Below are 14,939 nucleotides of genomic sequence, written 5' to 3' on the forward strand. Positions count from 1 at the left end.
TTTGTGGAGCATGTGACTCTTGATCTCGGGGTTGTGAGCTCGAATCCCACGTTGGGTATAGAGATTACTTTAAAAAACAACAACAACAGAAAAACAGGTTGTCTCACTAGCTCAGGCCCTGACTCAGCCAGATCTGCCCTTACGTACATTAATTAGTACCACTGATGTGGGTAGTTTTGTGCGAGGTGTTATGGAAGATACTCGAAGGCATTATACATCTAACTTGTCCTTAAGTTCCTGGAGAGATATAATCCGTAACTTAGCTGAGCACATGAGACCTCTTCTCTCTCCAGCCTTGTCTTCTGTGATTTCTTTGTGTACCTTAACTGCCATTCTGTCTCACCCCTGTGCCTTCTCCGTTTCTTCCCTCTGCCTGGAATGTTCTTTCTACCCTGGTATACCTGGTGAACTCTAGCTTGTCCTTCAGGGTTCTGCTTGGAAAGTCTTCCCTGACCTTCTGAGGCAGATAAGCACTCTTTCCTTTCTGCTCCTTTAGGAATCTTAAATGCTTCTCGGTATAGCTTAAACTTTGTTTTGTAAATGTCTGTTTTCCTTTACAGTTTACTCAACAGGGAACTTCCTAGAAGGGCTGGCATCTTACTTTCTTGTTCGTTAGCTGTTGAAGAACTAGTGAACTTTCTCTAGGCAAGAAGTACTAGAGGAGTTGGAAGGAAAGAGCGATCCCTGTGGGTCAGTGAGGGTTATTGAACCCAGGGAAAATGGTGGAATAGAAGATCCCATTAAAAGAGATAATAGGATTTGAGTTAGGAAAAGAGAAATGGGAAAGGCTTTCTAAAAAGAGACACACGCACAGTTAGACAGGATTGCATGTGGTGGGTTTAGAGCATCCTCGCGTGGGAGAGGACCTCGAAATCCTTATCGGGTAGTAGTGAGATAGAAAACTGCGAAGGTTAATTGGGCACAAGTTTTGGAGGGCGTTCAGTGCCAAACCATGAGGCCTTTGGAAATCTGGAAAAGTGAAATAAAAGCAGAATTTCAAGAAGCGTAAGGTGGACTCAATTAGAGACATGGAGGTGGCAGGAGGTCGCCGATGAGAGCATAGCTACAGTAGAGATGTCCGGTAATAAAGCCCGTTCCCAGCAGGCAGAGAGAGGAAAGAAGGATGGACATACTTCATGACTGCTTGGATACGGAGAGCAGAGAGAGAAGGTGACTGGAGATTCAGGCCTGGGTCACTAAAAATAAAAAATAAATAAATAAATACAAAGATACGTAAGGAGAGCAAAAAAACTACGTTGAGTGTATGAGTGCCACATACAACACATTGAGCGTGATGTGCTGGTGACAAGTCCAACAGACAGTAGGAGATCATAGAATCTTAAGTGGGAGCTGGAAGGGACTGAAGAGGTTTTCTGGTCATACCTCGTAGTTTTAAGGAACAGAGGTAAAGATCTCCCCAGAGTCTGGGTTAAATCATTAATGCTAATACTGTTTTGTTCAGGGGCATTGGGAATAGAAGTAACACCATACATTCAGGTTTGGGACCCGGACTGCCATCGAGGGATGTGAATGCTGTGGGGATTCAGGGGTCATTTTCAGAAGGTGTGAACCTCCTTTCTAACAGGAGGAAGCACTGCTGGGTAGTGCCCCTGCCCAGCCTCTTATGCACGGAAAACATTAAAACTAAGAAAACAAAAAAACCATTTTAGAAGGGTGTTTTCACCCTGTAGGGATTCTAAGCTCAACGTTTGTGCATGCCATTGGTGTTGGAAGTAGTTGACCAAATATTTCATTTCTGCACAGATGCCTGGAAGTCACTGACAGATAAAGTCCAGGAAGCTCGATCAAATGCCCGCCTAAAGCAGCTCTCATTTGCAGGTAACGGCCGCAGTGGTCATTTTATTCTGAATACTCTGTCTCAGAGTATTCTGGTAGCTTGTTGGTCTAAAACTGCAGAGTTGATTCTACAAAAATGTCAAACTTTTAAAAAAAGAAAATGGAATTCTTATAGTATACAGCACACCCATTTAAAGCATACAGTTCACGGCACCTGGGTGGCTCAGTCGGTTAAGCATCCGACGTCAGCTCAGGTCATGATCTTGTGATTTGTGAGTTTGGGCCCCTCATCAGGCTCTGTGCTGACATCTCAGAGCCTGGATCCTGCTTCGGATTCTGTGTCCCCGTCTCTCTCTGCCCCTCCCCCGCTCACACTTTGTCTCTCTCTCTCTCCCAAAAATAAACATTAAAAAATAATAATAATAGAGCATACGGTTCAATGGCTTTTAGTGTATTCACAGAGTTGTGCAGCCATCACTACGGTATAATTCCAGAACGTTTTCATCATCCCTTCAAGAAACTCCATACTCATTAGCAGTCACTCCTCAGCTCCAACACCCACCAGCGTTGATCTACTTTCTGTCTCTAGGTATTTGTATGGAATCATACAATTATATGGCCTTTTATGACTGGTTTCTTTGATTTATTTATTTAATGTTTATTTACTTTTGAGAGAGAGACAGAGTGCAAGCAGGGGAGGGGCAGAGAGAGAAGGAGACACAGAACCCAAAGCAGGCTCCAGGCTCCGAGCTGTCAGCACTGAGACCGATGCAGGGCTTGAACTCACAAACCACGAGATCGTGATCTGAGTCGAAATCGGACGCTCAACCAACTGAGCCACCCAGACGCCTCTGGATTCTTTGATTTAACATAATGCTTTCAAGCTTTCTCTCTGCTGTAATGTTGCATCAGTACTTTATTGTATTCTTTTTCTTTTTTTTTATGCTTATTTTTGAGAGAGCACGCACGCGTACACAAGTGAGCGGGGGAGGGGCAGAGAGAGAGAGAGAGGGACAGAGGATCTGAAGCAGGCTCCACGCTGGCAACAAGCCCAATACAGGGCTTGAACTCAGGAACCACAAGATGGTGACCTGAGCCAAAGTTGGATGCTTAACCGACCGAGCCGCCCAGGAGCTCCATTGTTTTCTTTTCTTTTTTTTTTTAAACAGATGAATTTTTTTATTGAGGTAAAATTCACATAACATAAATGTATCAATTTAACCTTATTTTTTTCCAGAGTAACCCATTTTTAAGTGTACAATTCACTGGTGTGAAATGTATTCACGTTGTGCAACCATCCATCCATCCCATAACTTTTCTTCTCGTGAAACTGAAACTCCCCTTTCCCCATTGTCTCCCACCCCCGGCAACCACCATTCTCCTTTCTGTCTGTATGGATTTTGATTACTTTCAGTACCTCATGTAAATGGAATTATACGATAAGTGGACTGGCTCATCTCACTTAGCATCATGCCCTCAAGATTCATCCATGCTGTACCAGAGTGCAAAATTTCCTTCCTTTTTAAGGCTGAATAATATTTCACTGTATTTATATGTCACCGTTTGCTGATTGATTCACCCATCCACGGATACTTGTTGCTTCCACATTTTAGCCATTGTGAATCGTTCTGCTGTGAATGTGGGTGTATAGAGATCTCTTCAAGACCCTACTGTCCAGGGCCCCTGCGGGGCTCAGTCAGTTAAGCGTCCAACTCTTGGTTTTGGCTCAGGTCATGATCCCAGGGTCGTGGGATTGAGCCCCGCATCAGGCTCCACCCTGGTTGTGGAGTCTGCTCAAGATTCTCTCTCCTCTCTCTGCCCCTCTCCCCTGCTCATGCCCTCTCTCAAAAAATCAGTAAACAAATAAATAAAATAGTTCCTATTAAAAAAAAAAAAAAAAAAAAAAGACCTTGCTTTCCATTTCCGGGAGGCATATACCCAGAAGTTGAATTGCTGGATCATTGTTTTTTGTGTTTTTTTTTTTAATGGCAATTCCATTTTCAATTTTTTTTTTTTTCAACGTTTATTTATTTTTGGGACAGAGAGAGACAGAGCATGAACGGGGGAGGGGCAGAGAGAGAGGGAGACACAGAATCGGAAACAGGCTCCAGGCTCTGAGCCATCAGCGCAGAGCCCGACGCGGGGCTCGAACTCACGGACCGCGAGATCGTGACCTGGCTGAAGTCGGACGCTTAACCGACTGCGCCACCCAGGCACCCCTCCATTTTCAATTTTTTAAGGAACCACCATACTAGTTTCCCCAGTGTCTGCACCATTTTACATGCCCACCAGCGGTGCCCGAGGGTTCCAATTTCTTCACCTCCTCTTTTTTTTGATAGAAGCCAGCTAAAGGGATGTGAAACGGTATCTCATTATAGTTTCGATTTACATTTCCCTAATGATTCGTGTTGTTGAGCATCTTTACATGGGCTTATTGGCTATTTGTAGGTCTTCTTTGGAAAAAATGAAGGCCTCTGTTTAAGGCCTTTGCTTGTTTCTTAATCAGGCTTTGTTGTTGTTGTTGTTGTTTTTAATGTTTATTTATTTTTGAGAGAGAGAGGGAGACGGACAGAGTGCGAGAGGGAGAGAGGCAGAGAGAGAGGGAGACGCAGAATTTGAAGTAGGCTCCAGGCTCTGAGCTGTCAGCACAGAGCTCGAACTCACGAACTGCATGATCGTGACCTGAACTAAAGTCAGACTCCCAACCGACTGAGCCACCCAGGTGCCCCTGTTGTTATTATTGTTGTTATGGTTGAGTTTTAAAAGTTGTCTCTACATTCTAGATATTAATCAGACAGATGATTTATATTATACATATCTACGTATAGAGATAGAGATAGATTAGATATAGATATATTTGTGAGGGAGATATTTGGGGGCAAATATGTCTCTACAGTGTAGATATTAATGAGAGGGATAATTTACTATATATATATTTAGATTTGTGAGGGAGATATTTGGGGGGCAAGAAAATATGATTTGCTGGTCCCGTGCCCAACTGTGGTGGTCATTGGGTGGAACTGTAGTTAAATTTGTACTTTGCCTCTCCCAGTAGTCGTTTTGAACTGATTACCTATAATATGTATAAAATCCTACTCCTGGAGTAAGCCAGCATTCTGAACTTTGTTCGCAGCCTCAAACTGAGTAGCCAGCCCTTTGTTCTGGCCAAAAGGACAGAATTTCCGTTGATTTATCCATGTCTTTAACTGCCACATGGAATGGTGGTAAGAAACCATGTACTTTGGAGGGAGAAAAAACCGAGTACAAGCCACATTTCTGCCCTTTTGCTATCAACATTCCACTGAGTGCAAGCTAATTGACTTCTCTGAGTCTCAATATCCTTATCTCAAAGGGAATATTGGGACACCTGGGTGGCTCCCTTAGTTGAGAGTTCGACTTTGGCTCAGGTCGTGATCGCGAGTTCCTGAGTTCAAGCCCCACATAGGGCTGTCTGCTGTGAGTGCTTCAGATCCTCTGCCTCCCCTCTCCCTGCCTCTCCCCCACTCATGCTCGCTCTCTCTCTCTTAAAAATAAATAAAAACATGAAAGAAAAATAAAAAGGAGGGGTGCTTGGGTAGCTCAGTCAGTTAAGCGTCCCAACTTCGGCTCAGTTCATGATCTTGTAGTTCTTGAGTTCAAGCCCCATGTTAGGCTCTGTGCTGACAGCTTGGAGCCTGGAGCCTGCTTTGGATTCTGTGTCTCCCTCTCTTTCTCTGCCCCTCCCCCTCTCGTACTCTTTTTCTTTCTTTCTCTCAAAAATAAACATTAAAAATTTTTTAAAAAAATAAAACATCTTTTTAAAAAGGGACCTGACATTATTGACTATTTATATGTATGTAGATAAATACAGTTATTTATATGTATACAAGTAATGTTATTTATTTATACATCTTAATTTACCTAATATGCCAAATAAAGACCATTATCCTTACGGAAAAGATTTGAGACAATTCAGAGAAATCATCGAAGACTAGCTTTGGGGGGGAGGTAATAGTATATTTTCATATATGGTATGAAGTGAGGGTCAACTGCATTCTATTGCATGTGGATACCTGGTTTTCCGAGCATCACTTGTTGAAAAGACTGTCTTTTCCCCCATTAAATGGTCTTGGCACCGTGGTCAAAACTCATGTGACCAGGGGCTCCTGGCTGGCTCAGTCAGGGGAACATGTGACTCTTGATCTCGGAGTTGTGAGTTTGAGCCCCGTGTTGGGTGTGCACATTACTTAAAAATAAAATCTTTAAAAAAAAAAAGGCATGTGACCAGATATGCAGCGGTTTATTACTAGACTCAGTTCTATTCCATTAGTCTGTATGTCTGTCTTTATGCCAGTACCACACTGTTTTGATTAATTACTATACATCTGTGATAAACTTTGAAAGCAGGAAATTTGGAGTTCTCCGGTTTTGTTCTTTCTCAGGATTATTTTGACTACTCAGGATCCCCTCAGATTCCATATGAATTTTAAGATGAGCTTTTCTATTTTTGCAAAAGAATGTTATTGGGATGTTGATAGAAATTGCACTGAATCTGTAGATCACTTTGGTAGTATTGACATTTTAACAGTATTAAGTCTTCTAACCCGTGAACACGAGATATGTTTCCTTTTATTTAGGTCTTTAATTTCTTTTAGCAGTGTTTTGTAGTTTTCATTGTATAAGTCTTTTACCTCCTTGATTAAGTTAGTTTGTAAGCCCTTTTTTCTTTGTGATGCTATTGTAAATAGAATCGTTTTGTAATTTCCTTTTCAGATTGTTCGTGGTTTGTGTATAGAAACTCAACTGATTTTTGTGTGTTGACTTTGTCCTATTACTTTGATGAATTCACTTATTTTTTTTTTTTTTTAAATTTTTTTTTTTAACATTTATTTATTTTTGAGACAGAGAGAGACAGAGCATGAACGGGGGAGGGGCAGAGAGAGAGGGAGACACAGAATCAGAAACAGGCTCCAGGCTCTGAGCCATCAGCCCAGAGCCCGACGCGGGGCTCGAACTCACGGACCGCGAGATCGTGACCTGGCTGAAGTCGGACGCTTAACCGACTGCGCCACCCAGGCGCCCCTGAATTCACTTATTTTAACAAGTGTTTTGTGGTATCATTAGAGTTTTCTACATATAAGATCATATCCTCTGCAAACAGAGATAATCTTACTTCTTCCTTTCCAATTTAGGTGACTTTTATTTCTCTTTTTTACTTAATAGAAGTGGTGAAAGTGGGCATCCTTGCTTCATTCATGACCTTGGAGGGAAAGCTTTCAATCTTTCGCTATTGGATATAGTATTCTCTGTGGGTGGTCAGTACATGGCTTTTATTAGTACTTCATTCCTTTATATTGCCAAATAATACTCCATTTTGTGGATATACCATATGTCGTTTATCCATTCATCAGCTGATGGACATTGGGTGTTTTTCCACCTTCTGAACCCCTGAACCGTAAGATCATGAGCCAAGCTGAAATCAGTTTCAGACGCTTAACTGACTGAGCCACCAAGGTGCACCCTGTATAGACATGTTTTTATTTCTCTTGGATATATACCGAGGAGTGGAATTGCTGGGTCATGTGGTGACTCTGTGTTTATATTTTGAGGAACTGGGGCACGTGGGCAGCTCAGTCAGTTGAGCGACTTGACTTCAGCTCAGGTCACGATCTCGGGGTTTGTGAGTTTGAGCCCCATGTCAGGCTCTGTGCTGACAGCTCAGAGCCGGCTTCTGATTCTGTGTCTCCCCCTCTCTCTGCCCCTCCCCCACTCACACTCTGTCTCTCTCACGCTTTCAAAAATAAATAAATATTTTTTTTAAAAGAAAAGAAAGAAAGAAAAATTAAACTTTGAGGAACTGCTAGATTGTTTTTTGAGTAGCTGCACCATTTTACGCCAGCAGTGTTTGACGGATCTGATACCTATATCCTTGTCAACACTTGTTATTGGCTGTCTTTTTGTTATGGGTATCCTCCTGAATTATTTACTCAAAAATAAATACTTAAAAAAATTAAAAATAAATAAAAAATGATTAACTATTTTATTAACAGGCTTTTACATTTTTATTTTGAGAGAGAGAGAGAGAGAGAGCACGAGCAGGGGAGGGGCAGGGAGAGAGGGAGAGAGTGAATCACAGGCAGGCTCCACACTGCTAGCCCAAAGCCCAGCGCGGGGCTCAAACCCACAAACCACAAGATCGTGACCCGAGCCGAAATCCAGAGTCAGATGCTTAACCAACTGAGCTAACCAGGAGCCCCAACTATTTTATTCACAGATTTATTAACAAAGATTCAGAACTTGGAGATAATCTAGATAAAGATGGAGGAGACAGGCTCTCTCTTACATTAATGGCAGATACATAAATTATGAATACAGCTGATCGGAGGAGCGGTTAAGCAACGGCTATGAAAATTTTCGACTCATTTGCCCCTCCATCCAACACTTCCACTTCTAGGAAAGTATCCTCTAGGTAGTCTCAGCCAAGTCATGAAAAACGTATGAGGGTAGGTTAAGCATCCTTAAGTCAGGCTCAGCGGGGTAAGCGCCTGACTCTTGGTTTCTGCTCAGGTCATGGTCTCGTGGCTGGTGAGTTTGAGTCCCGCCTGAGGCTCTGCACTGACAGTGCTTGGGGTTCTCTCTCCCTCTCTGCCCCTCCCCTGTTCACGCTGTCTCTGTCTCTGTCTCTGTGTCTCTCAAAAGAAATAAACTTAAAAAATATGTACGAGGGTGGACTGGGAGAGGGGAGATTGGGAAGAGAATTTAAAAGAAAAAATGTATGAGGGTGTTCATTCCAGCATGTGTTAGCAAAAAACTAGAGGCAGCAAGCCAAATACTCCTCAACAGGAGAATTTAGAAAGAGGTCCAAAGTAAATTAATTGGAAGGGGCTGGTTGTAACCGTATGTATCTGGTATGATCATGACTCCCTTTAGATACGTTCATGTTATACACCCACATATCCACACACGCGTCCTCTATCTCAATCTATAGAATGGTTGCCTCAGAGTGTCACCTGGGGAATTCAAATGGGCAACTTGGACTTCCTGTACTGTTTCACTTTATTTCCATGAGTGGATATCACTTTTACAAATTTTTAAAAAAGAGTGAATTCAAGTGCAGTTGTTAAAAAAGCAGATGGCAAATAAACTTTTAAAAAGATCTTCTGAGCATTGAGTAGGGTATAGAATTGTTGAATCATTGTGTGACATGCTTGAAACTAGTGTCGTACTGTATATAAGAAAAAAAGAAAAAGAAAAGACAAAAAGAGTTCGGGTTCTCCTAGGTCCTCAGCCTCTGCCCCTCACTCTGCCCTCGTGCTAGGCTTGTTCAGCCATTCTCACCCTCTCGCATTACACTCCTGTGATTCATCCAGTCTTCCTACCATCCCTCATATCTCAAGCCAAAAGAGTCCAGTAAATCTTGACTTCTTTCCTTTCCCTCGCCATTCACATCCAGTTGGTCGCTGCCGTTGACTCTACCCCAAAAGTATGAGTCATGTTCCCTTCTTCTGTCTCCTTCTTTCCTCAGGAATAGCCTTTGTCATTCTCTCACCAGTAATCTCAGAAAGCCTTCTAAATGGTCCCTGAGTCTCCCGTCTCCTCCTGGTGGTGAATCCTCAGTGTCCCCAGAAGTACCTCAGAAGCTTCTTTGGTTGCCTACTAATTGTAGAATAAAGTGTTCAGCCCTTAAATGTTGGTCATTTAAAAATATTACTGAACCCTTGAATGTGCCTGGCGTCATGTTGGACACTTGGGATATAACTGCTGAGTAGAAGCAGACTCAGGCCTGCTCTCCAAGGTTTCCAATCCATTGACCCCTTCACCACGAGGTCCTTGCCTCACGACTTTATATCTAGTGGCAGAGATAAGTACTCTGCAGAATGAAATCAAGTGCACGGGGTGGGTAGCTGGTGGCAGGGAGCCTCCTCTAGATGGAGTGGTCAGGAAAGGAGTTTCTTGAAGAGATGACATTAAATAAAGCTGAGGCCTGAGTGATGACAAGAAGGAGCGAGTCATGCGACAAGTAGAGTAAAAGCCCTCAATGCAGAAGAAACAGCACAGAAAAAAAGCCCTCAAGTGGGAATACCTTTGGTGTGTTTATTGTCTGTCTCTTCCATGAAAGAAAGGCTCCATAAATACAGGTGTTTGCCTGTCTCGTTCACCTCTGTATTCCCAGGCTGTGTCTGGCACAGCAGAACGATGGAAAGAAAATGTGGGATATAGTCGGTGCTCGGGAAATATTTGTTGCATGAGTGAATGAATCGTCCACAACAGAAGAGATTGCTCCCGCAGTATTTTATACTGTACCTTTATTTGGATACTTTCACAGTGTGTGACTTGGGTACCTGTTGGCCTCTCTCTGCCAAGAGCTTGAGAATGGGGGCCGTTCTTTGTTCAAATTCATCTTTGTTCTCCCCATTACTGACACAGTATTTAATCTCGCTTTAAGCCCTCCAGTGAAAGTAGAGTTGAACACTCAGCCTAAGCATAAAAATGACCTTTCTATGGAAATAAGTATGTTTCTCCAGTGTCGTTTTCTGCCTAGGAATCCACAACAATCTAAAATTCCTAGGAAAAAATTTCTTGGGGAAAATCAGTGTTGTGTGGGGAAAGAAAAGACGTTTGCCATTATCTTAATTGGCTTATAAGCTCTTCTAATGGAGGCTTGAGTTGTATACTTAGGTTGAATTCTAACTGGAACACAGTTGTGTCCAAAGAACGTGTCTGAAGACTGAGCCTTCTACCTGCATTGAAACCAAATGATCTCCCTTAGAAATTCTCTAAGTGAAATAAGAATCAGGCAACTAATAGTAACTTTCCACTCTTCTCAAAAAATTATCAGGGACATAGAAGAATTTTAAAATATGAAAAAGCAACCGCAAGAACAAAGTGAAAGGTAGACAGGGCCCCATCCCCCAGAAGTAATCCTTGTCAACATTTAAACCCAGATAGCCTCCCAGGCATGACACTCAGTCCCCAAATTACACTGAGGTTGCATCTCTAAATATGCTTCGTAGCACAAAGGGTGTGACTGTTGGAATTTGCGTGTGATCCTAGCACAACAGACACCCTTGTCTTGATATCTGTTAATAATACCAAAAACAAGATTGCAATGAAAGAATATTGTTGACTTTATAAAAATGTAAAGAACATTGGCTATTTGGGGGCTCCTGGGTGGCTCAGCCGGTTATGATACTGGCTCAAGTAGTGATCTTGATGTCCTAAGATGAAGCCTGGTGTCAGGTGCTCAGTCTCTCAAAGTAAATATATATATATATATATATATATATATATATGATTTTTTTAAGATTTTACTTTTTTTTTTTTTAATTTTTTTTTTCAACGTTTATTTATTTTTGGGACAGAGAGAGACAGAGCATGAACGGGGGAGGGGCAGAGAGAGAGGGAGACACAGAATCGGAAACAGGCTCCAGGCTCTGAGCCATCAGCCCAGAGCCCGACGCGGGGCTCGAACTCCCGGACCGCGAGATCGTGACCTGGCTGAAGTCGGACGCTTAACCGACTGCGCCACCCAGGCGCCCCAAGATTTTACTTTTAAGTAATCTCCACACCCAACGTGGGGCTCGAACTTAACCCCGAGATCAAGAGTCACATGCTCTACTGACTGGGCCAGCCAGGCGCCCCCAACATTAGCTATTTCTAGTGTCAAAGTAGTGGAATTGCCCCATCCCTTTAATGCAAGGAGACAGTTCAGAAGGACTTTCACCATCTATGCCCACAACTTATATAAATGTTATTTTTATAATGGCACCTGGATGGCTCCGTCGGTTAAGCGTCTGACCAGCTCAGGTCATGATCTCACAGTCTTTGAGTTCAAGCCCTGCATCAGGGTCTCTGCTCTCAGTACAGAGCCCGCTTTGGATTCTCTATGCCCCTCCCCCACTCATTCTCTCTCTCTCTCTCTCTCTCTCTCTCTCTCTCTCTCCCCCCCCCCCCTCTCTCTCTGTGTCAAAAATAAACATTAAAAAACTAGTAAGTGTAGGGGCGCCTGGGTGGCTCAGTCGGTTGAGCGTCTGACTTCAGCTCAGGTCGTGATCTTGCGGTCCGTGAGTTCGAGCCCCGCGTCGGGCTCTGTGCTGACAGCTCAGAGCCTGGAGCCTGCTGATTCGGTCTCCCTCTCTCTCTGACCCTCCCCCCATTCATGCTCTGTCTCTCTCTGTCTCAAAAATAAATAAACGTTTAAAAAAAATTAAAGAACTAGTAAGTGTAATTTTTGTAAACTAAAATCAGAAATGCTCATTATTGTCATGAGACTGAGTGAGTAAGCACCTCTCAAGCGTACTACTCCATATGCTCACTATAACAACAACAAAAGAGAGTTCCGTGCTAGGGGCTTATTGCTAGCCATTCTTTTAAATTTTAGGGAAGTATCTATGTGAGTGTGAAGTCAGAGAACCCAGTTACCCCATTAACCTATAAACAAAAATGGGATCATGGTTGAAGCTCTGTAGTCCAAGGTTCAGAGCTTGTCATGCTAGCAGTGACCTCGGGTGTGGTGTTTAAATTCACTGAGCCTCGATTTACTGACCTGAAAATGCAGCTGGTGACCCCTGCCTCATGTGGGCATTAAGACCATGAAGTGAAATAACACATACAACCCATCTGTGTACATAAGAGCATAGAAAACAGTTTGGTGGTGTGTGTGTGTGGTTTTTTTTTTTTTTTTTTTTTTTCACTTAATCGTGAACATTTTCCATATTGGTAGATCTGAGCCTGTGTCATCCCAATGGCTAGTTAATGCTAATTCTTGGCTAGTCTTTAATGCAGTTCACCCCCGAGCAGCCTCTGGCAGAGCTCTTCTCTAGCTCAAGCATTTTTCTTTTGATTTTTTTAAATGTTTGTTTATTTTTGAGAGAGAGAGAGAGCATGAGCAGGGGAGGGGCAGAGAGAGAGGGAGACACGGAATCCGAAGCAGGCTCTAGGCTCCGAGCTGTCAGCACAGAGCCCGACGCGGGGCTGGAATCCACAAACTGTGAGATCCTGACCTGAGCCAAAGTCGGACGCTCAACTGACTGAGCCACCCAGGCGCCCCTCAAGCATTTCTTTAATACCAGGCAGTCTCCTGTTGACTGCGCCCTCACTACCCTGGTGCCTTCTGTCCGACAGGTGTTAACGGCTTGAGGATGCTGGGGATTCTTCACGATGCGGTCGTGTTCCTGATTGAGCAGCTCTCTGGTGCCAAGCACTGCAGGAATTACAAATTCCGTTTCCACAAACCGGAGGAGGCCAACGAACCCCCCCTGAACCCTCATGGCTCGGCCAGGGCCGAAGTTCACCTGAGGCAAGTTCCATTCTCTTTCGGAAGCAGGTTCGGGTCCCTATATTTTTACGTCTGATGGCATTATTTTCCCACGCGACCTTTGAGATTTCCAGCGTCAAAGCTGTCCACTGCTTCTGTTAAAGCTTTTCTGTTACAACACGTTTTCATCTTTTGGCTCCAGGAAGTCAGCATTTGACATGTTTAACTTCCTGGCTTCTAAACATCGGCAGCCTCCCGAATACAACCCTAATGATGAGGAGGAGGAGGAGGTACAGCTGAAGTCCGCTCGGTAAGTCTGGAGTTGAAGGGTCGTTAGGAACACTCTTTGCTCCCCTCTACTCCGGCTGTTCAGGGCACTGTGCGGGTTTGCTCGCGTCACAGTTTCCCAGATAACATCTAAGAAGACTATGAAATACAGTTTGTGTCAAGGTAGCAGCATTGCTTCTTGGCCCTTTGGCTGAGATCAAGCGTAAGGTAGCAGTAAGCGGGCTGGCACAGAGAGAAATGTGTTGGAGAGGAGAAATTCAGACAACGCTAAGAGGCCGTTTTTCATTTTCTTTAACCAAAGTGTATATACCCTGTCAGCTCTGGACGTACCACCATAGTCCCCATGGTCAAGTACTATGTATATTATAGGCCTAATTTTTTTTTTTAATATATTTTTTTAACGTTTATTTATTTTTGAGACAGAGACAGAGCATGAACGGGGAGGGTCAGAGAGAGGGAGACACAGAATCTGAACCAGGCTCCAGGCTCTGAGCTGTCAGCACAGAGCCCGACGCGGGGCTCGAACTCACGGACCGCGAGATCATGACCTGAGCCGAAGTCAGCCGCTTAACCGACTGAGCCACCCAGGCGCCCCAATTACAGGCCTAATTTTATAAGACACTTATTGTGCTTGGCACTGAACAAAGAGAGCAGTGCAGGCATATTCTCTAGGAACCTTTGATCCAAGACTCAAAACTGATTATCTCCTGAAGAGAACTCATTAGTAATATGCCTGTCTCTTTAGGAGGGCAACAAGTATGGACCTGCCGATGCCCATGCGTTTCCGGCATTTAAAGAAGACTTCTAAGGAGGCAGTTGGTGTCTACAGGTATGGCTAAAATTGTGGAAAGAATTATATGAAACTTATCATTTTCCAAAGTCAAAGGGAACCAAATGCTGGAATGACCCCCCCCCCTTCAGTAAGTGAGGTTTTTCTCGCTATTGTTGATGGAACCTGATGTTCTGAGATCTTGTACTTCCTTGCGTTGAACAAGGAACTTAACATAGTGAGCATTAAAATACTGCTACTTCTAGTATGTTATAGAGTGGAAGAAATCTTTCCTTGGCCGTTTGTTAAAACAATGAATATACTCCTCAAATCAAGTGGGTCCAGATTCTTTTTTTCTCTTCAAGTGTCTGTCCTTCCTGGGGAACTACCAGACCAGGAGGCTTTAGTCATTTATTCATGTGTTCACACAGTTAACCAGATTTGCAAAATCCATGGCTGATCTCTTTTCCGTCTTTATGCCCTAGGTCTCCCATTCACGGCCGGGGTCTTTTCTGTAAGAGAAACATCGATGCGGGTGAGATGGTGATTGAGTATGCTGGCAATGTCATCCGTTCCATCCAGACTGACAAGCGAGAGAAGTATTATGACAGCAAGGTGAGTGGCCCGCTTTCACCGGCCCACTTCTGGTGTTGCATGTGGAAAGGGGCCATCGACTACAAATACAATCCCTACAGCCCAAAAGAAATAGGATATTTTATTACTTTGAACATCTTTTTTTTTTTTTACACCTTTAAAATCTATGGTGGGCCCCAGGAAAAGCTCAGAATCTGCCTTAAGGATTGGTACCCAAAGAAAATCTTTGTAGGTTTGTCCGAGTGGACCAAAAGC

At 43.5% G+C, this 14,939-nt stretch overlaps 1 protein-coding gene across 6 annotated transcripts in view; it reads left to right on the forward strand.

Annotated features, from left to right (window-relative positions):
• KMT2A (lysine methyltransferase 2A) overlaps nucleotides 1-14,939 on the forward strand; it is an 85,130-nt gene that overhangs the window by 64,823 nt on the left and 5,368 nt on the right. For all 6 annotated transcript variants that reach the window (XM_043579482.1, XM_043579483.1, XM_043579485.1 and 3 more), the window contains 5 exons: nucleotides 1,765-1,839; nucleotides 12,901-13,075; nucleotides 13,236-13,343; nucleotides 14,067-14,150; nucleotides 14,576-14,705. In XM_043579482.1, coding sequence (XP_043435417.1) covers nucleotides 1,765-1,839; nucleotides 12,901-13,075; nucleotides 13,236-13,343; nucleotides 14,067-14,150; nucleotides 14,576-14,705 — 572 coding nt within the window. The remainder of the gene's footprint in view (nucleotides 1-1,764; nucleotides 1,840-12,900; nucleotides 13,076-13,235; nucleotides 13,344-14,066; nucleotides 14,151-14,575; nucleotides 14,706-14,939) is intronic.

This window comes from Prionailurus bengalensis, chromosome D1 (genome assembly GCF_016509475.1).
Source record: "Prionailurus bengalensis isolate Pbe53 chromosome D1, Fcat_Pben_1.1_paternal_pri, whole genome shotgun sequence".
Classification (NCBI taxonomy): domain Eukaryota; kingdom Metazoa; phylum Chordata; class Mammalia; order Carnivora; family Felidae; genus Prionailurus; species Prionailurus bengalensis.